At 54.6% G+C, this 21,849-nt stretch overlaps 1 protein-coding gene across 1 annotated transcript; it reads left to right on the top strand.

Moving 5' to 3' along the window:
- The first annotated feature begins 1,069 nt into the window (after nt 1-1,069).
- On the top strand, nt 1,070-20,806 carry TTC22 (tetratricopeptide repeat domain 22). Its single transcript, XM_044238315.1, has 7 exons — nt 1,070-1,636; nt 14,020-14,075; nt 14,273-14,388; nt 14,675-14,793; nt 16,084-16,245; nt 17,829-17,981; nt 18,524-20,806. The coding sequence occupies exons 1-7, from the start codon at nt 1,070-1,072 to the stop codon at nt 19,058-19,060; spliced, it is 1,710 nt and encodes a 569-aa protein (XP_044094250.1). The 3' UTR covers nt 19,061-20,806.
- The last annotated feature ends 1,043 nt before the right edge of the window (nt 20,807-21,849 follow it).

The raw sequence follows: 21,849 nt of genomic DNA, 5'->3' as shown, positions 1-21,849 counted from the left end.
GACTTGCTACACAGCCCTAGCCCTGGAGAATGAGCAGCCTTGCAGCAGGGAGCACAGCCTTGACTTCTAGAGGGAGGGAACCAGTATCAGTCCTCGGAGACTGGCAGGACCACAGGTGCTATACAGGATGGAGAAGGAACCAAGGCGGAGGAGCGGGAGCTGATAGTTACACAGAGTGACATTTACCAGGTTTACCCCCAGATATCTACCCTACCCCTGGGGGGAGAGAATGTGACCCTCATGTCACAGATGAGGAAAGCATGAAGTGTGAAATTATGAAGTGATGCACAATTATGAAGGTCACAGGTTATTAGGGATGAAGAAAAGGATTAGAACAAGCACATGGAGCCCCAGAGTCTTTCCCCACGGTGGCCAGCAGCAGAGCAGAGAGGAGTCAGGGCAATCCTAAGTGGGGCAGCCTGATAAATCATGGCCTAAGGAGGCCTAAGGAGAAGTGGCAGGCTCCCTTTGGAGGAAGGGGAGCCCCGGAACTTCGGAGAGGACAGGAGAAGCAGCAAGAGTGAGGGGGTTTCCGCAGTCAGTTGGAAGGGCCAGTCCCCACCCTCCCAGTCACTAGCGAGCACACGCAGAGATCGTGGAGAAGCGCCCACGGATGAAAGGGCCTGCCTGGGATTCAGCCAGCTGGGTTCCGGGCTGCTTGGGCACAGCCCGAGTTCTGTGACCTGGGCAAGTCCTTTCCTCCGAAGCCTGATTCCGCATCAGCTGAGCAGAGAGAGTAAAAACAGGCCTTTCGCTATGCACCACGGTTTGAGCGCCCTGCACTTGACAATGCACCTGTATTTCGGGCACACCTGGTTGTGCAATGCAGGTGTCTAAGAGCCGCTGAGCAGCGAAAGCCCGACACGCCCACAGGGCGCTCCCAGGGCGCAACGCTCAAACCCTCCCACCAGAGGGAGGCGCCCCGGGACCCGGAGGCTGCGGGACCCTGGGCCTTCGCGCGCTCGCGCTGCCCCTTGCCTTCCGCTCCGGGATCCCCCAGGGGAGCCTCAGCCACTGCACCCTCGCAGCCTCCGGGGCTGGGGCGAAGCCCGGAGAGCAGGAGGCTGCCATGGCGGAGCCGGAGGCCACGGCCGAGGACCTGGACGCCCTCATCGACGACCTGGACTACCTGCCGGGCCACTTCCACCTAGAGATGCAGCTGAACTTCGAGCCGCGCTCGCCGGCCTCGCTCCGCGCCCGGGACCTGAAGCTGCAGCGGGATGGCTTGCAGCAAGAGCTCGAGCTGGCGGCCGCCCCGCAGCGCCCCGCCGTGCGCCACCTCCTAGGCGCCTTTGCCTTCTACCTCGACGAACTGGGCGAGGCCCGCGAGCGCTTCCTCGAGGTGGCCCGCGAGGACCCGGGCAACCTCAACGCTTGGGCCAACCTGGCGCACGTGTACGGGCGGCTGGGCCAGGAGGAAGAGGAGGAGGCGTGCGCCGGGCGTCTGGCGGACCTCATGGGCCTGGCGGCGGAGCGCGAGGCGGCTGGGGACCCCCAGCTCCGTGCGGCGCGCTGTCTGGCAGAGCAGGGCTATGCACACGGCTTCGACGTGGGCTGCACCAGCCCGGAGGAGCGAGCGCAGGTGCTGGCCGCCGGCATCGCGCTGTACGACAAGGCGCTGGGCTACGCGCAGCAGGTGGGTGACCCGTCCCCAGGTCGGGAGGGCTGGTGTCGTGGCCCCCAGCGTCTTCAGGGATGTGCCCACAACCCAGACTGTCCCCAAACCCTGGCCCTTTGGCTTCCGGAATGCCCTGCCAGGGCGCCTCTCCCAGACCGGCCTGTAGCTTTTCTCTGCTAGGGCGGAGACCTGCTTCCTAGCGGGACAGTCTGCCTAAGTTTCTTTTCTGGCAACGCTGCAAAATCTGAGTTGGCCAACTCATCCTTCTCGTCCTGATTCTCCCAGCAAACACATGCCCATGCGCCTGCGCACACCACCCAAGTAAATGACACACCCAACCCCACAACACAACTTGGGTAGCATTCTTAGCTCCTCTCTCTTCCCCTTACCCCACCTTCCCCATTTGCTTAGACCCCAAATCCCTGTCCATTGGGCCTGCTCATATCTCTAAGATCTAGCCACGCCTCCCCAACCTCCCTCTGCCAGCTCAGCCTCATCCTTTCCTGCCTGACTGGTGTAGTTGCCATCATCCTGCATGAGTCCCTGCCCTCCTGCCTGACCCTTCTGCCTTTTCTTCACCTTGCTCAGTCTTACCGGCCATGTTAGCTGCTTCCACCCCTGGCCGCTCCCCACTGCCTGGCAGATAAGTCCGAGGCTCTCCAGTGGGCACCTGAGACCCTCCATGCTCTTCCGCTCTGCTTTCTCTCTCCCATGCACTCCCTTCCAGCCATGCTTTGCCACAGCCTTCTTCCCTGTGTCCCCTCAGTGGGCAAGTCTCCTTACAGCTCACCTTGCCACTCCCTTGGCCTCCTTCTATGATGCCCTTCTGCTCCATCTTCGACCGGAAGGTTCTCCCCAGTCTTGGGTTTGTCTCAGGCATCCCCTCCTCCAGGAAGCCTCCCCTAACTTCTGCAGGGGGGGTCAGGTGCCTGCCCTGGGCTCCCACAGCACTGCTTACCCTGTCCGTTCACAAATCTATGTCCTTAGTTCAGCCTTGAGGTCTTTGAGAGCGGGGATAACATGTCTGGTTTAATCACTGCAAACCCTATACCAGGCACAGTGTCTGGCACACAGTGGTGCTCAATAAATATATCTTGAATACTTGTATGGGCAGAATAGGGCCTTGCACTGAGTAGAAAAACTCCAGGTGTATTGGTTACCTATAGCTGCATAACAGATACCCTCCAAAACTTACCGGCTTAAAACAAAAAACATTTATTGCCTTGTAGTTTTTGTGGACCAAGAATCCAGGCATGGCTGAGCTGGGTGCCTCTGGTCTGTGTTCTCATCTGAAGGCTTGCTCAGTTGCGGGGAACACGTGCTTCCAAGTTCCCTCGTGTGGCTGTTGGCAGGATTTCAGTTCCTCACTGGCTGTTGGCCAGAAGCCCCCCTGAGGTCCTTGCCCTGTGGACATCCTATCACTTTTGCTATGGTCTGTTCCCTAGAAGGGAGTCAGTCACTAGTTCTAGCTCACACTCAAAGAGATGGCACTACACAAGGACACGAACACCAAGTAGGGGACTTTAACACTCCCCTCACCGAAATGGACAGATCATCCAAGGACACGAACACCAGATGGAGATCCCTGGGAGCCATCTCAAAGGTTAACTGCATTGGATGACGGAGGGTGTTTTCCTCCTGTTACAGAAAAGGAAACCACGGTTCAGAGAAATACCATGACTTTTCCGTGAAGGCAGGGTTTAGCTGATAACCTCGATGTTTTATAATGGCTTAGATTGGCGATAAATAGATAACAACAAGCCTTCACACAGGACCCCATTCACAAAACTGCTGCACACTCCCTTGGAGCCTTTTCCACCCAAAACCCCTTCCAGCTTCAGAGAGGAAATGTGGAGTGCAGGCCTCAGGGGATGCTGGGTGGAGGGCACTGACTTGAGTTCAAGAGAGCAGCACAGGGTAGAGGTTAAAACGGGAGACTGCGGGTCAGACACTCCAGATCAAATCCCAACTCCCCCACGCTCTCTCCCCTCCAGCCCATCCTCAGCATCAGGGAGCTTCTATTTCCCTCCCTGTAAAATTGGGATAATAATGGTCCCCATGTCCTGGGCTCCCTCCTCCATCAGAGGAGGGCATTCTTAGTTGGTAGGCTTCATAATAAAGCGCTGACATTTGGAAAGCACTAGGAAAAGAGTGTGAACAGAGCCAGCAAATAGGACATGACGCCCGCCGCTCCTGGGCAGGCCCAGGGAGTCTTCTCTGCCTCAGGGAGGGGGGTTTAGCTATGACCATCCCGTGGAGCCCATAGGGACCCAGGCTTTGTTTAAAAGCCTGAGCCTGAGGCCCTGAATACCTGCTGCCATCAGCAGGAGGCACGGACAGTGTAGTGTGTACTGACTGCGGTCCCAGCCACAGAAGAGGGCATAAAGGGCCCTAAGCTAGGAGCCAGGAGGCCTCCCAGGCCTTCCCTTCTGGGCTGTGGTTTCCCCCTATGTGAAATGGGGGCAGAGAGAGGGGGAACTGGATGGTCCACAAAGCCCCTTCCTGCTCTCAGGAAGGCTGGGGGAAGGCTTCCTGGAGGAGGTGAGCATGGAGGCAGAGGTTTAGGCTTAGGGATCAGACAGGGTCCAGCATCTCTCTCCCTAACACCGGTCAGCCTAGCCATGGTGGGGGCCACCCCCCACCCCGGCCTCCCCACCGGCTTACCCTCACCATGAGCAACCCCCAGAGGATGGAATGTCAAGCAGAGCGCTGCCCAGGGCTTCAGGGAGGGAACTGACTGCTTCAGGTGGGCAGTGGCCCAGCACCGAGCTCCATGCTCTGTCCTCAGGTCTCTGGTCAACGCAACCTTGGTCAGTGCCTGCGTCAGAGGAGAAAGTTGGGGATTTGGAGCTCCAATTTTTCATCTGAGACTTGGAAGAGATCATGACTGCAAAGCACCTGGCACAGAGTAGATGCTCAAGAAATGGCCACGTTGGGATAAAAATGATGATTCCATTGTCGTTAGAGCAGGAGGCTTGGGCTCAATCATCCAGCTCTCACGCTTTTGCAGTGTGGCTTTGGACAAGTCACTTTTCGTCTCTGGTCTTGGCGTCTGCTTCATGAACGTTAACCATAGTGATCTCTGCCTTCGATCAAATCACGGGATGAAAGTGCCCATAAGCTGGCAAATCCTGGGCATGTCTGAGAGGCAGGTGCTCGGCACCTTTACATTTATGGGACACCTACTGTGTGCCAGGCCTTGTCGTTAAGAATCTCATGGACAAAGGGAGGAGCAAACATTTGTTCTTTTATTTACCCTTGCGTGAGCGCTCCAGATATTGGAGTTTGCAGTCCAAGTTCCGTAGGTAGAATGACAATGACTGAGTTTCAGAGAAGGAACACTTCCTTTCAGCACAAGTGAGTGACAGAGGCTTCCGGAAGAAGCCGGAGTGTACTGGCAGGAACGAGGTGAGGGCACTCCCAGCAGGGGCGTGGTGTGTGTGAAGGTCCTGGGGCAAGGACCTGCAGAGCTGGTGTTAGTGAAGGCTGAATGGCTAAGGAAGAGGGCAGCTAGAAGCTTCCCGTGGAAGAGCCCAAGCTGGCCCAGGAACTGCTGACTCGGTCTCTGAAATCTGCTTCCCGCCCTCTTCTTCAGCTGCGTCTGACCTCCCAGGAAACAGAAACCACCTCTGCTCCTCCCAACATGCTATGCTCTCTCGTACCTCCCTGCCTGGAAAATAGACTCCATCCCTCAAAACTCCGCTCAGATGTCACCTCTGCCTTGAAGCCTTCCTTCACACAGCACACACCTTCACACACCATAATACCTGTGAACGTCTTCTGTGCATGTCTTCCAGACTCCATCTCAGTCCCCACAAGAACCTTCTGATCCTGTGTCACAGAAGCGGGAACTGAGGCATAGTTGGGCTCAGTAACTGGCCCAGGGTCACAGAGCTAGTAAGTGGCAGTGGAATCCACCACACCCTTTCTGACAACAAAGCCTTTGCTGTCTCTGTGGAGGTCAGAGAAGGGGGGGCGGCACACTAAGTGTAGACGGCTGGTGGGTGGTGAGGGATTTTGTGCACAGACCGTGTCCTGGAGATCTAGGGCAGAAGAAGCTTCGGGCAACAGGAGGTGGGTTGCTATGTGTGGGAGGGAGAGGGTGGGAAGGAAGGGGGCCAGGGAAGGAGGTGTGGGACTCCTGCTGAGAGGGTCTGACCCGTGGGGGCACAGCCAGGGGTGGGCAACTCGTGGTCTGGCCCCATCCTGCGCTGTCGCTAGGAGAGATTTTTCTATCTGCCTGGGGCTGGGACTGTCTCAGGCAAGGAGGAGCCCCTGGTACTCAAAGCTGAAGAAGGACTAGAGAACCAGGACTCGTCTGCGAACTGAAATGACCAGAGAAAACCTTGTACAGTTAATAATTCCGCCCGTAACCCAAAAATAAGCCCAGCGTGTATGCATGTGCACGCGTGTGTGTAAGGGGGTGTTTGTTACTCCTGTTCTTGGCTCTTCACTCCGTCCTGTTTTTCTTCAAGTCACAACAATGTGAGAAGGCAGGTTGCTCTTACCTGTCATTTCTGTCGTCCTGCCATCACCCCCTTCCCGCAAGTGCGGGCTTGCACACGCAAAGAGTCATGGGGGGGTTTCCTGGTGACAAATCTCAAAGTGGTGGTGGTGGGGGTGTTAGGAGTTTTGGAGGTAGACAGACTGGGTTAAAATTTTTTCTCCATCACGGTAGTACAGGTAAGTCATTTTACTTCCCAGAAGCTCTGTTTCCTTATCGGCAAAATGGGATTCTAACGTCCATCTCACTGGGTGGCCCTGAGGACTGAGAGAACGTGGAAGGCTGTGTCAAGGCCCAGCCTTCTCCCTGTGCCCTGGGCCTCTCTCTAGCCCCCCACCATCCAGTGTCCAGCATAGGGTGGGACATCCAAGGAGTCTTTGTAACTGTTACTAAATTCCATTTCACTGAGTCACTGGACTTTGAGTCTTCAAATCCCTATTTTTTTTTTTTAAAATAAGGTAACTTGAACCTCTGTTTCTCTAAAAAATACCCTTGTCCCAAGCTAGCTCCGGTATATTTGATTGTCTCCCCTTTGCCGATACCGGTGACTTGACACACACCTGCCCATGTACGCGTGCACTCCCTCAGGCCTGTCCCCCTGCTTATGGTGTGGGGGGATAGCACAAGGGGTGCCAGGCCCAGAGTTTAGAATTTTATATTCATTAGTGCATTTGATCATTGTTCAGACTCACAGACACACTGCCCATTGAGAAGTGTGATTTGCCATCACACCAAGGACATGATAGGCTCAGAGAGGGCATCGAGGGCACCATTGGTCAGAAGCCCCAGGGCCCCCTGCGCACACTTGGGTATGCACGCGCATGCACGCGAGCATACACACACACACACAGACACATCCTCTGCACCGCTGCAGCCACGGGGAAGGGCAGCTCCAGGGCCAGGAGTAAAGAACTACCCTCCTTACAGCGTTTCGGCCTCCCACGTGGCCCCCCCCTCCCTCAGCCTTCCTTTCCTCCCTCTCCCCATCTCCTCCAGCACCACAGCTGCCATGAGACCCCCCAGGGCCTGGGGGTGGGGGGGCGCAGTGTGCACAGTGCTGGGCAGATGCACTGATGTGAGTGTGGTCAGGGGGTCTGCGTGGGAGTCCACAACCTGGAGGGGATCCCTGCTCTGCTGGCAATGTCCAGGGTGCCCTGGGCCAGCTGCCTAGCCTTTCTGCGTGTCCGTGTCTGTGAAATGGAGACAGTGGTGCCTGCCTGCCTGACGGGCTTGGGGGAGACATCGATGGTCACGGGCCTCCTATCCTCATCCCCCGATGGGGCTGCCAGGAGCCAGGATGCAAGGGAGCCCCAGGTCTCTCCTTCCCAGAGAGATCCCACTCTGTTTCCTCCAGCCCTTCCTGTGGTCTCCCTCGCCTAGCCCCCAGCCAGGCTTGGGAAGGAAACAATGGCACTGGGGAGGACCCCACTCCCAAGTCGGGGGCCAGGATGGGGTTCCTGCCCCAGCCCTGCCCCAACTCACTGTGGGTTAGTGGGCAAGTCCCACCGCCCCGGTCTCTGTTTCCTCCCCTGTCAAGTGAGAGCACTGGGCTAAGGTGGCGGCCAGAGTGACTCAGGGACAGGAAGGACTTTGAGAAGCAGAGAAGTGGGGGAAGAAATGAACCTCCTGGGAAACCACAGCTTGGGGAACATGGAGGACAGTATCTTGAGGTCTGAAGAGTTGGAGATCGCGGCAGGGTTTTACCTCCCATAGTGCTTGCAAAGAGACACACGCACGGTGCCCCACAAATCTGAGTGATTTGATTGGGTTCAGTGAGAAAAAAGAGATGGATAACCCTAGACAGTGAACTGGGTACTGTGCACTCATGTGCTTTTCATAGATGACCTCATCGGGTCCTCTCAGAAATGCTGGGAAACCAGAACCAGTATCAGCCCATTCTACTGATGAGCAAACTGAGGCTAGAGAGGAGTAGTGACTTGCCCAAGGGCACACAGCCAGGAGGGGTTGGCAGGAACTGAACTCAGGTCTCTTGGACTTAAAGCCCCGGCTGGGGGACAGTTTTCCTGAGCTCTGGCTCCAGCCTTCTGAGCCCTTGGAACCTCTCACATTTCTGAGTTTGAGGCTGGCTTCTCTCCCTCTGTACCTAGCAACTTTGAGAACTGGGTTTCCCCTCCTCATTGATGTAGGATCCCAGAGTCCAGCCTGCCTTTAGCCTCACCTGGCCCAGCCATTTCTTTTATAGGAGGAAAGAATATTAAGGGCACACACAGCACAGAGGAACTGAGAACATTCGGGCATCACTGTTATTACTACAGAAGGCAAGAGACTTCTTCTGACCCACCCATCTCTACTGGTTCCAGGGCTGGGTTTGGACCCAGGGCTAGAAAGGGTCCCTCTTCCCTAAGGATAGTGGGGTAGAGAAGTGGCACCATACAGTTCTGCAAGTCTAGGCAACCAGAGCAGGGAAAGATGACTCTCCTCGGTGACATGACAGACCTAGGATCAGAAGGGCAGTGAGAATGGGAAGCTGTGGTCAGTCTGCTCAAATCTTAAATTCCATGAAGACCCTCCAGAGAAGCCAGGACAGGGAGGCAGAGTGGCTTACTACCATGGCACAGCGCCGCCCCTTCAAACTCCTCCCAGCAGTCACCTTGACCGCCCCCACCAACCTGCCTGTGACACAGGAGGGCGAAGTGGGATCATCCCATTTGTGGATGCAGAAACTGAGGCCCAGACTGGGCTGGGGGCCTTTCCAGGAGCCCTGGGGGAGGCAGAGGCAGGAATGGGCAATCCCATCCCTGTTTATCTCCGCAACCCCTGTGACAGGAGCTGGGTGAGGGGAGGGAAAATCCTGCCCTTTCTGGTGCATGTCCCACAGGTGGGGTGGGGGCGGGGCTCTGTGTGCAGAGCCAGGAGGCTGCTGCCTGTCATCACGGAGGACATTCCAGTCGTGCAGGAAGAACACACTCCCGAGGCCTGCCACCTCGTGACTTTGATTTCTGCAGCCTCAGCCCTCACAGGGTCAGCGTGATGAGGTGGAAAGAACAGGGGCGTTGGAGGGAAGCAGATGTGAACTTGAATCCTGGCACTCCCACCCAGGGCTACGAGGCGGGGTGGTGGCTTTTTTTTTTTTTTTTTTTTATTGGGCTGTTTCCTCACCCAGGAAAGGAGGCAGGTACATTTCACCTTCTCAGGCTGCTGGGAGGATCCATTCCCCGGATGTGCTAACGCCCAATGGAGAGTTCATGCTCTTTGCTCCTTCAAATCCTCCCTCTCCCGAAGGAGAACTGTTCCACTCTCAGGAATCAGAAATGGAGGGTACAACATCATCAGGAGCAACATTCAAATTGCAAGGCAATTATTTTCCAGCAAGGTCTCTCTATAGCCTGTACAGATGCATAAAAATTCATTGCTCATTGGTATACTAAAAGATCTTCTCCTGAAATTCTTGAAAAGAGCCAATTTCCAGGTTTCAGTCTGGGCTTACACAGGCCCTGACATGGTCACATCTCAGTTTTCCCATCTGTGCTAAGAGAGTAACTTTACATTCCACACAGGATGGTCTGAGGACCAAATGGCATCTGTGTGCATCCACTCTGTAAAGGGTAAACGCTGTGCAAACCCTTGCAGCTGGATGTTGTGGGAAGAACACAAACTCGAAGTCAGAGAAACCTGGCCTGAAGTGTCAGATTAAGTGGGCAAGCCTCTGCCTCTTCAAGCCTTCCCGCTCTCTCATGTGAGGGAGATAACAACGCGGCCCCGACCAGGGGAGCAGGGAAATGTCCTGAGAACCCCTTGCCTGAGGGCTACACCTTACTCAGTGAGTCCCAGGGTTTGAGGACTTCACTTGAGGGTCAGCGCTGGTGCCTGGGCCTTGCCCAGCTCCCTCCCCCCGATCTGCCATGGAGTGGTGACCTAATGTGAGACCCCTTCCAGCCTGCAGCCTGGGCAGGCTCCCTCTCCAGACCCCGGAACCCCCAGTTCGCAGGCTTATGAAGGACCCAACAAGAGAAAGGGTGGTGTGCTGCCCAGAGCCCACACCCAGCAGCCCCTTGGGGAACACGCCTTCTCTGTTAGAAGCCCTCTCCGGGCCTCCCAGGCTGCCTCCACCACCTTGCCTCTGGGAGCTATCAACTCTGGAAGTGAGAGCCTTGCAGCTCTAAGAGGTTTCAGGACAATTTTATTCTCTAGGAGAGAGGTGGAACAGCCCCTCCCTTCTCTAGGAGGGAAGAGGGGAACCAGAGGCCTGTTTAATTTAATTTAACGCACTGTAGCTTGCCAGGTTGCCCCTGGTAACAGCCTCAGCTGCTGCTTTAGTTACAACCGGAAGGATTTTTAAAGAGACAGCCCATTTTCCGGCCAGGAGCCTATGGCAGAGGGCATGGCGCCCACCAGCTTCATCATGGGGTTAGAGGATTAAAGCTCATGGCAGGAGAGGCCTCAGGCTAGATCTGTTTGGGCCACTCACTCCAGTCCGAATCTGCAACCTCATAAGCCCTCTTGCAAATGTCACTCTTTGGCAGAATCTGAGGAGGGACTACGTTTGGGATTTGTCACAGAGCGCTTGCTCAGCTAGCAACTTTTCTGAAAATCTGTCTTAGCCTTCAAGTTGAAGGGAACCAGATTGGAGTTACCCCTGCAATTCAGGCATATCGCCACCAGGTGGTAGTATTGCCCGCGTAGTGCAAATCACAACCAGCCTCTTGAATTACTCAAGGATACCAATGGGTTTTTAGCCCTGATACTAACTAGCGTGTTACTGGGTAAGTTGCTTTCACCTCTGTGGTCTCGGTGTTCTCAGAGGGAGAATGAGAGTGATCAAGGAAACAGTGCTGAGGACAAAGCTTGGGGTTAGGATGATGAAGGAATGATTGGGGCGTCAGCTCTCTCTGGTACTAGCTGTGATTTGGGCACATAACTTACTTTCTTGTGGCTTACATGCCAAACAAGAGGAACAGGGAGATCCCTGAGGATACCACGTGACTCTCCAACACGGGGTCTGTGAAGGGGAGAAAGGTGCATGGGACCCCCACAGGGAATCCGAGGCCGTAGTAGCACAGTGGGCAGGTGGGGGGGTACGGTGGAGAGCGGGGTGAGCCAGGACCCCTCTGGGATCCTGAGAGGTCATTGCCCCAGAGGGTTATGAAATGAGCCCAATGGACAGTGCAGCCTCCTGGACTCCCCCAAGCCTGCTCAGCTCTAACCTAAGCCAGGAGAAAGGGATCAGACACTTAAGGAGCATGTACTCTGGGCTGGACACTGCCCTCACAATGCCTGCGAATTCCATATTATTATCCCCTTTGCAGATAAGGACACAGCCTCCGAGAGTTAACTCATCTGTCTGGGGTCACCCGCCTCACATGGCCAGGTCTGTCGGCCGCCTGAGCCTCTGCTCGCACTCATGGCCATACCTCCTTGTCGGAAGGCTGAATGAGGCAGCAGGTTCCGTTTCTCCCCACCAGGACTCAGCTTAGCCAATCTGGCATGTGGCCAGAGGTCACGAGATCATCCCTCTAGACAGCCAGGAAGCCCGAGGCACTTCACACGATCACACACTGATATTACGACCCGGTCTTTGGCCAGTGTGGCCCACGGCAGTGGCCCCATGACTCTGAGTCCCCCTTCCTATGTCCCAGGTGCCGTGTAGGTAGAGCAGGTACGGTTACCCAGCAGCTCGTCCTAGGCTTTTGCTATAGCAAATGTTCCTCACTGAAGCCTTGAGGATGCCGTTGGCAACTGCCGCCCTCCACTCTGGACAGCCCTGTCCCCAGCCAAAGCCCCATGTGTGTATTCCCACCTATGTGACAGGAGGACTATCCAAGGTGGTATGAATGTAAAACACACTGGATCTGGGCACTGCCCTTTCTATGGCTTCCCACTGCCCTGCATAAGAATCCCTGGGCCTGAGCCAGGCACTCGGGGTCCCCTCTTGATGTCCCCCACCTGGCTCATTTTCCCTCCCCTTACAACACGTCATGCTCCCTCTCCTCCAACTGAGCTTAGGCACACGATATTCCTCCATCTGCTCTCTTCTCTCATGGTGTCCACCTGGACGGTTCCTCTTTGTCCTGGAGAAGCCTGCTCCAGCAAGCCCTCCTCTAGAAGCTCTGTGGGCACTCCTGTATCGTGCAGGGTACTTCCTCCCATAACCCCTGGCTTTCCTTCCGCTCGCACTGTGATATGATCAGGTTTTCGCCCCAGACCGGGAGCTCCTAAAGGTGGGACCGGCCTTTCCTCTCCTGTCCCCATTGTGCCCAGCCTGGGCCAAACAGAGAAGGTACTGGGTGAATAGTGGCTAAGAAATGTGCTTAGCGGGGACTCCTCTGGGGACTCTGGCCTGAGCCCTGGGTCAAGACCCTGCCTCGATGGTCAGTCACACCTCTGACCATGTGGGACTGGACCAGTGGGACTGGACTCACAGGACCCCCTTTCTCTCTTCTCCCTCCAAGCTCATCCACAGCCTCCCCAGACCACCTGCGGCATAACTTACGGACATTTGCTCCCCACCACGCCCCACTCACACATTCCATGCTTCATGCTCACCAGGTGCCCCCCGTGTCTCCACACTAAGCCCTCCATCCGGAATGCCCTTGGCCCCCACCCCACCCTCTGAAATACCACTGCTCTTCAAGACTCACCTGACAGCAGGACCTTCCTCTGCAAGACCTTCTTAGAGTCTTTTGGCTGGGAGTGGCTTCCCCAACCTAGTGCATCTTCCCACATCTCTCTCATGGCCTTGTTCAGACTTGGCCTCTTACTAGTGTTACAGGAAACCTGGTGTGGTAAGCAGAGCATCGGGCTTTGGACCCTTACAAAGGGAGCTCAAGTTCCAGCTCTGACACTTATGTGCTGTGTGACCTTAGGCAAGTCCCTTAACCCCTCTGAGCCTCAATCTGTTCATCTGTAAAAGGCAGACGATACCTACCCAATAAGTAGTTGAGAGATTGAGAGGGTGGGTGTCAGGATCCTTGCACATGACGGTCACCCAGTCAAGCTCTATTATTTATGCCTGGACCTGTTTTCCTAGCTAAGTTGTGACCCCATTTGGGCCAGGATGCAGGTCCAATTCGGTGCTGTGTCCTTATAGCACTCAGCACAGGGCCTCACACTACAGATGCCCAGGAATACTGGCTGGAATGCATTTACCCAGGTGCTGGGAGTAGGGGTGAAGGAATGATGAGATCCTGAGCTAAGGAGGCCATGGTGGGTGTTGGGGGGTGGGGCGGTGAGTGCAGAATCCAGCCTGGAGATCCATGCCAGGAGACGAATGTGGAGGGAGGGACCAAAGCCTGAAACAGAGCTGACGATATGCACTAGGGGTTTTATTGGTTTTCATTAAAATTCCTTCCCGAGGCAGCAGCAGCTACTCCCATAAATAACAGCATAAATATTTTATCTGGTGCCCAAGTCAGTCTAAATGCCTGGCGAGGTTGGCAAGAATAACAGTGGGAAAACCGTGCAGGGGGGTCCTGGGCTGCAGCTGAACTCCATCAACAAGCCCAAAAGGGCTTTCTCGGGAAGGAAGGAAGCTGAGGGGTGGCGCCAAAGGGGGGAGAAGTCAGTGGACAGTGTGGGAGAGAGAAGGTCACCAGTGATGGGCAGGCACTGGAATGGGGGGGATCCCAGGGAACAGGTCAGGGACCCAGGGAGAGGGGAGCCTAACTTGGAAAGCAAGATGGAGGGCAGAAGTGTATTCCCCTCCTGCCTCGTGATGGGCACCTTACAGAGGGCATTCACACGGATTATCTCATCAAAACCTGTACAGTCAGAGAAGTGAGGTGATTCGCCCCAGGTTGCCCGGCCACCAGTGGCAGATCCAGGACCACAACAGAGGCGAACCTCCTGCTTCTTGGGGTTCAGGACAAGTGTGGGAATCTGTGAACAATGGCCTGTGGGCCTCAGTAACAGCCCCACGGGCCATGCTCTGCTTTCCTAGATCCCCACGGAGGAGAAAAGGGGCTGGTACTTCACCATGACAACGCTCTTCATCAGGTCAGGCTGGGGAGCCAGGGACTGAACAGCGGGAGGGTAAGGTGTGGCCTGGGATCCGGGGAAGAGGTAGCTGAGTCCATGTCTGTGGCAAGGGCTCCCCAAGTTCCCCTCCATGCCACTGGCCTGGGGAATGCTCACAGCACCCTGGGGACAGCTGGGATGGGTGCCAGCCACCCACATCCCCTTCTTGGCCACAGACTAGACGGCATCTTCCTGGAACTGGGCAGCGAGGAGCAGAAGAGGCTGCCCGCCTTCAACCGCACCCTGGCCCTGCTCCGGCAGGTGCTCAAGTCCTCGGACCCCTACCACCAAGGTAGGGCTTCCTGGCTCCCCCTTTACCTGTCATCAGCCTTGCCTGTCACTGTCATTGTCCCCACCTCTAGCATCGTCTTCCTTTTTGGGACATCCTGTCTCTCTCTCACCCTCTGTCCCATATACTCATTCGTTCATCTCACAGAATGCAGGCACCTTCCCACCGAACACAGGCACCTTGCACCTTGCTCAGTGATTTCATGCCACAGACCCTTCCTCTTTGTAGGCCTCCTCCCTTTCTCCACCCCGCTGCTTCCTAGACACCCTCTCCCACACTTCACCCCCAGCTCTAGCCTGGTGCTACCTCGGGATGCTGCTGGAGAGGAAGGACACCTTCTCCACCACCCCCATGGGTGTCCACGACTGCGGGTACTCGGGAACGGACCCCCTGGACTGCTTTGGCAAGGTATGTTCCCTGGCCACACCCACTCTCCAAACTGGGATGGAGCGTGATTCCCCAGCCTCTGCTCAGGGAACCCGCTGCTTCTCTGGGTAGTGTCCCATCTCCATCCCCCACTGCGTGCCCTCCCCCAAGTCCGTGACCTGGCTCTCCCTCCTCTCTTCATTTAAAACAACAGTGATATTTGTCACCGTTCCTCTTTGCTAAAGAACCAGACCCTCTCCACACCCAGTCCCCGATCCTGCTTCTCCAGCCGTCTTCTAAGCTCTTCACCATGTCTCAGACATACCCAGACTTCTCCCTTTCGGGCCATGGTTCTCACTGTCCCTCCCCACCCCCAGTAACATAGTGGAAAGTAGATGGGCTGAGTTGGGGTCTTGTGCCAGCACTGCCCACGGGCCATGGGACCCTATGCAAGTCACTTCCATCTCTGCACCTCATTATGTGTTAATGATGTCGTCTACCTTCTAGGTCATTGAGAGACTCAGAGGAAGTAGTGCTTGAAAGAGTTCACTGTAAACTGTAAAGTGCTGTTCAAGCCTCATTCTTGGGCACCTTGCTTATGTGGTAGTTCCCACACTTAGCTCCGTTTTGAAGTCTTTCCTGAAGGCCAGGCACCCTGTGATATCCATTGACCTGTGCACTCAGCACAGTGCCCTGCATGGGGCCCATCCCTCATATTTGCTGGTGGGTAGATTAATGAGCAGGTCCTTGATGAGAGATCTTAAAACAGAATAGAAGCTCTGGTTCATGAGGATTCTGAGAGTTGTGTCTAATTTGACAAACACGATGCCTTCACCCCTCCTTAAGATCCTATCCCATGCTCTGGCACAGAGATGAGTCCCTGCAGGAGTTCACTATCCTGGAGGCAGAAACACATAGGACAGGCAGCAGACAGTAACAGTGGAGAGGAGGTGCTACGGCCCCGATAGAAACACTGCTATAGAAGTATGGGGGAGGTAAAAGACTGATTCTGACCCTCCTTCCAACAGCCCTGGGAAACAGGGGAGCATACACTGGATGTGTCCGAGGAAGAGAGGTTTGCCTGGGGTATGCAGGGATTCACTGGACAGGACACATGAACATGGCAGAGAGCATGGGAGTCGGGCTCTTGGGAGTTGAGTGCCAATGAGTTGTCCTCTAAAGTGTTGGGTTCCATAGTATGTCCAATCTTACTGGCAGGTGGATTTAGGGAATCAGAGCATTGCAGTGACATGGCCCTATCCAGAGATGGGAGACCTACAGGTCAGGCAAATAACCCAAATAGTTTGCTCTTACCCTTTCTCCCTTCCTTAGGCCATTGAGATAGCCAAGGACCACCCCACCATCCTGAATCGCCTGGCCAAAATCTTCCACTTCCTAGGAAAGCAGGATATGGCCATTGGAACCTGCAACATGGCTCTGGATAGCCTACGGGATCCAGAGCTCAACTGGCAGGCATACTGCACTAGGGCCAAGGTGAGTCAGCCTGCAGGCTCTGCCTCACCCTGCCACCAGGAATCAGAGAACACAGGCCAGGGGTTAAGACTATGTTACCAGAGCCCAAAGGTCACAGAGTGAGCCTTCATGGCAGAAAGGAACTTAGGAGTCATCGAGACACAAGTTTTGTGTTCTGTAAGGTTATTGAATGAAAGAATGAAGGAGGCTCCCACCTGCCACAGGCACCGTGCTACAACCACCTGGTCAATGACGTCCAGCCTCTACTCGGTCAGCACTCTGTACAGGCTAACTGACCTTGGTTGAAATCTGGCCCCTCAAGCTATTACTCTGGGACTGGGGACAAGTCACTTCTCTAAAACCCCATTCCCTGAACTGTAAGGTATGGGTCATGACTTCTGGCTGGAATGCTCTTCTCCCTGATTGGCTTCCTTCCTCGATTCCTGGAGGTCTTGAAGAAAGGAAGCTTCTAGCACCATCTTACCGAAAATGTCAACTTCTCACCAACATTTTATGTCCTCTTTTCTTGGTTTACTTTTTCTTCTTAGTGCTTATTACTCCCCAATATACTATTCATTTACCATGCATATTGTCTTTCTCACTCCCACACTAAAATATATACTCCGTGGGGGCAGGGGATGTTGTCGTTTTGCTCTCTACTGCATCCTGGGTGCCTGGAACAGTGCTAGCACATAACAGGCTCTCGATCAATATTTGTGGAATGAATGAGGGCATGAACTGAGCACCTAGCATAGGTTAGATCTTGGCTAGAGTATGTTCTCTCAGTCATCATGGGCACTCTCCAAGGAAGAGAGCAGCGTTCTAATTTTTCAAATGTGGAAAATAAGGCTCACAGAGGTTGAACAGCATATGCTATTAAGGGGAGCAGAGAGGGGCTGGAATTCCGCCAAGTCCAACTGGCTCCAAAGCCAGAGCTCTCCCCTCCCCAACCTTATGATACTCTCTTGGAACCAGAGCCCACCCAGTTGGCTATAGAGCATTAAGACCTTCAGCAACAATGACCCTTTTTACCTATTTCCTCCTTCTTATGCCTCCCCTTCTGAACCTCTAGATTTTTTTTAATGCTCCCCAAAGCAGGGGTGGGGATGATGGTAAGAGTCTGGAATCATTTATAATCTGATGCTTGTACGTTGGGGCCACCTTCCATTCCTTCCAAATTGCTTATGTGGACTCTCACAAAATCGGTGCTGCCATCCTATCTAGAATAGCCCCCTCCCCCAGTCCCCTCTAGCCCACCACCCTGTTTATTTTTGCATAGCCACTTGTCACCACTGCATGCCCAGTATCTAGCACTGGGCCTGGCATAGGATGGGTACTCAGTACATATTTGCTAAATGAATGAGGGGCTCTTAACTTCATCCAGTCCCCTCATTATACAGACAGGGAAACTAAGGCCCAGAAAAGATGTCATTAGCTGGCACAGAGCTAGGACCTAGGACTCTGGGGTCCCAGTCTCAGGGGCCTTCTCCACCACAGAACTTCCCTGAGTTGCTGTCGAGAAAAAGACCGGCATCATTTAAGGTAGAAGGGAGGGCAGAAGCCCTTGCTTGGAGCATCAACCCTGAACTAACTCTCTATGGCAGATCCACCTCAGAGCCTACCTTCACGACCTGGAGCGAGCCAAGATGGGGCTCGGGGGCATGCCTGACAGGGACCACCTGTCCCGTGCCAAGGCCGACCTGGAGGAAGTGGTCAAGGTGTGCCCAAGCCTCAACACCTACCTGGACATCGGCCAGGTAAGGCAGCCTCTTGGCTTGAGTACCCAAAGACTTACTAAAAACCTATTTACTCTCTACCAAGGCAGGCCTGGGCACTGAGGACACAGGGAGAAATATAGCTGTCCACCCCTCCCCACCCAATACCCTGCCCACCTCCTACAGCCGTGGTGCAGATTATAGGAGAAGATGCACATACAGCATTTAGAACAGGGCCAGGCTCTTTCTAAAGCACTCGGGAAGTAAGGGCTATTAGTCTTTATCCAAAAGTGCCTTCTGGGCGCAAGGAAATGATTACCAGGAGGTGACAATATCATAATTTTACATGCGATAAGACTGAGGCCTGATAGAGAGTACCTGGCTCAAGATTATACCGCCAAGAGTGGCGAGGCTGGCACTGGAATCGCTATGTCTTCTCCTTTTCCCAGGGTGGGACCAACATTTGTCGACAACTGTTGGAGGGAGGGTGGGAATGTCCAAGTGGAATTTTTTCTGAAAGCAAGTATGCGGGCGGAATGCCCAGGAAGAAAGGCTCACCGCTCCCCGCCCCACTCCCCGCCCAGGTCTACTACTACATGGGTGTGGATGCTGTGCAGGAGCTGCTGGCGGTGGACGAGGCGGCGCTGAACCAGGCACTGGTCTTCCTGGCCAAGGCCGGAGAGTCAGAGCTGGGCGCCACGCTGCCCGAGCTGCAGCTGCTGCGCGGCAAGTGCCTGCGCATCAAGGGCGAGGAGGCCAACGCGGCGGCCTGCTTCAAGCGTGCCGTGGAGCTGGACGACGCGGGCTCCAGCCACACCGAGGGTTTCGGTTGCCTGCTCGAGGCGCTGCTGGCGCAGTGGAGGCAGGCACAGCTGAGCGACGCCGAGCTGGGCCGCGACGTGGACGCGTGGCTGCGCCGCGCCCAGGGCAAGTACCCCGCGGCGCGCCTGCGCCAGGAGCTGCAGCGCGTGTGGCGCGGCCACACGGGCGAGGTGCTCGGGCTGGCCCGGGCCTTGGTGGCCCAGGGACGGCCAGCGCTGGTGCGGCTGCTCTTCGAGACCATGGAGCAGGACGGCGACGTCGGGAGTGGGCCGCGGGGCCGCCGCACCTTCTCCCTCTAAGGCGGGACGAAGCCCCGCCCCACCTACAGCTGACTGGGCGCTCAAAACGGACCTGCCCTGCCATAGGCTGGCTGGTGAGCAGAGCCAATTAGATCCTCTTGCGGGAGTTGGGACGTTGGGACCCGGCGATTGAGACGCGAGGGTCGGGTAGCATGCCCACCGAGCTACAAAGGCATGATTCAGGCGACCAGGTAAGGCTGGGGCAGACGCGAGAGGCCACTGAGAAGCTGCCATATGAAGCACTGAATTGTACAAATACCCAGAAAAAGTTAGATGGATGCAAGATACAGAAGGTAACTGTCTCCGTTTTGGCGGCTTTTTAGTCCCGCTGTGCCATCCTTGAGGCCTGAGATCCTGTCTTGGGATTGCCGTGAGCCACATTCTACCCTTATAAAAAGCCACCTTTACATAAATTGATTGTAGTGGGTCTCCAGGTCCCACAGCCAGAAAAGCCATTCAAGAGCAGAGGGAAAGCTGAACAGTGAGCAGGTAAGGGCAAGACAGCCTACACGTGGCCGCGCAGGCCTTTTGCCCACCTGCCTAGCAGTCTTCCAGCAGTCCTCATCTTTGGCCAGCTGGGTCTGAAAGGCCCCCAAAGTCCCTGACCTAAAGCCCATCCAGTAGAATCTTTGCTTCATTTCTCCGTTCTTAGGAGAACCTAGGGGCCCCCTCCCCACCTATCAGCAAGTGCTACCTGCACCTGGTCGTGATCCTTCCACAAAAGAGTGAAGAAAGTTTTGGAATTTTACACTCGTGAACTCGTAGTCATAGAGTCCTCGATATGGAACTTTATGGTCAAAGACTTAGGCTCTAATCGTCAGTAAATCTTAGAAACACCAAGTTGGATTCTTGCCGCCCTACCTACAAGAGCCATTTTAACCTAAAATTCCAGATGAAGACCTTGCCAGACTCTGGGAATGCTCGTTGTTCATACCTGCGATGGCAGGACCCCCATAATGGTTTATGATTTATTTTTCATTTTTTTCCCTTTCTTTGGAGAGTTAATACCGATTGCTTTGCTCCTATCCCTGACCCTCAGACGTTACCAGGGAAAGGCCAGCACCCCTGCATTGCTTCTCATGTCTCCAGTGACAGATGGAGAACAGACTGAGAAGTGAAGTCCTTAGAGATCATGCACTCCAATCCCATTAGATGAGAATACTGAGGCCTCCTAGAAGGGGATGGCTTGCCCAAAGTCCCACCGCCCAGCCTCCCACCCCTGTACTTCAGACTTACTGTCAGCATTTTACAGGTTTGGAAAAATACTAATAAACTGATTAATGCTAAAGCATTAAGGGTTTATATGTTAAGGGTTTTTGTGTCCCACACAACTCGTGGGGGCACAGTGATATCCATCAGGATAATGCTCTAACACCAAAAGTGAAATCTATGACATCTGGGCAGTGAGACCACGCCAAAGCCCCCAAATTCCATCTCATGGCTCACCATGGCTCACTGCTGTGGGTGGTGACCTCTCTCTCCTTCCTTCCTCTTACCCCACTGCAGCAGAGTGCCGCAGCTGACTCCACAGCCCTGTCCCTTCCTCCCCCATGTCCTTCAAACCCCACAACTGTGACCTTTACCCTTCCCTAGGCCAGAAAAGCAACTCTTTCTCCTCACACTTCCCCAAACAAACTGAATTCAAGGCAGTCTGCTGGCAAAATTGGGAAGCTGGTGAAGTTTGTCTATGTCCCCAGGCTCCCCAGTGTGCTGCTTTGCCTTACTTTACCTGTCCGCCAGTTTGTGTATTTCTCCCTCCATTGCCTCCTACTCCTGTTGAACCTTTCCTGTAAACTCTTTCTGACATTCTCATCCATAACTAACTGTATAATTAACCAACATACACACGCTAGAGTTTCTTTCAGGGGTATCTGCATACTGGCCAAAAGACAAAGAGAGAAAGGAAACCCCATTTTCAGGACCATCTCCTATGTGCAAGGCAATTCATACATGTAAGCTCACTAAATTCCTCATGAGCCCTGAAGAGTAGGCACTATTATCCTCAACTTTCCGGATGAGGACACTGAGCCACTGAACAAGGTCACAGATAAATATGGGAAGGGCCAGGATTTGGACCAGACCTGCCGTTGTTGTGTTCTGCCTTCTGGGACAAAGCCCTTCCTCGAAGACCCATCATCTGTGGTCTAGAGGTAGGCCTGTGATCAACTCCTCCCAACACTTTACCCCTGTTCCCTCCCCACCGGGTACTGGTCTCCCTGCCCAAAGGGCCTTACCTCTGTGCCTTTGTATGTGCTATTCCTCTGCTGGCTCTTTTTCCTGTAATTTCTGTCCCAAGTGCTTGCCTCAAAAGTGTCTCCTCCAGGGAATCTTGTCAAATCCTTCCAACTGTCATTTTTCGCTCTCTTCTATGCAAGGAGAGCTCTCAGGGCATTGCGACCCGCTGTGTTACATTTATTCTCCGCTCCCTGGGTCATAAGTCAGCTCTGGAATTTTTACAGCAGGAACCACATCTAATTCAGCCCTATGGCCCTGCTCTGAGCTTGGCACACAAGATACGCTCAGGTTTTTGTTGAGCTGAGTAAACTCACAGCAGTGATATGACTACCTCAGTCCCAAATGGGTGACTCCATTACCACCAGGGGCACAAGGGCTGAGATTGGGGCCAGGTCTGCAGCTCAAAGACCTGGGAGGCTTGGAGCTCAACCAGAAAGCTTCAGCTGTCTCTCCACCTCCTCTCCACCTTCTCCCAATCCCCAGTTCTGCGACAGGGAAACCGAGGCAAGAGAGCAGGACTTGGGCATGGTAGAGCAACAAACTGATGACAGATG

This window comes from Neovison vison, chromosome 2, assembly GCF_020171115.1.
Source record: "Neovison vison isolate M4711 chromosome 2, ASM_NN_V1, whole genome shotgun sequence".
Lineage (NCBI taxonomy): Eukaryota > Metazoa > Chordata > Mammalia > Carnivora > Mustelidae > Neogale > Neogale vison.
This window is presented reverse-complemented; position numbering and strand designations above follow the sequence as displayed.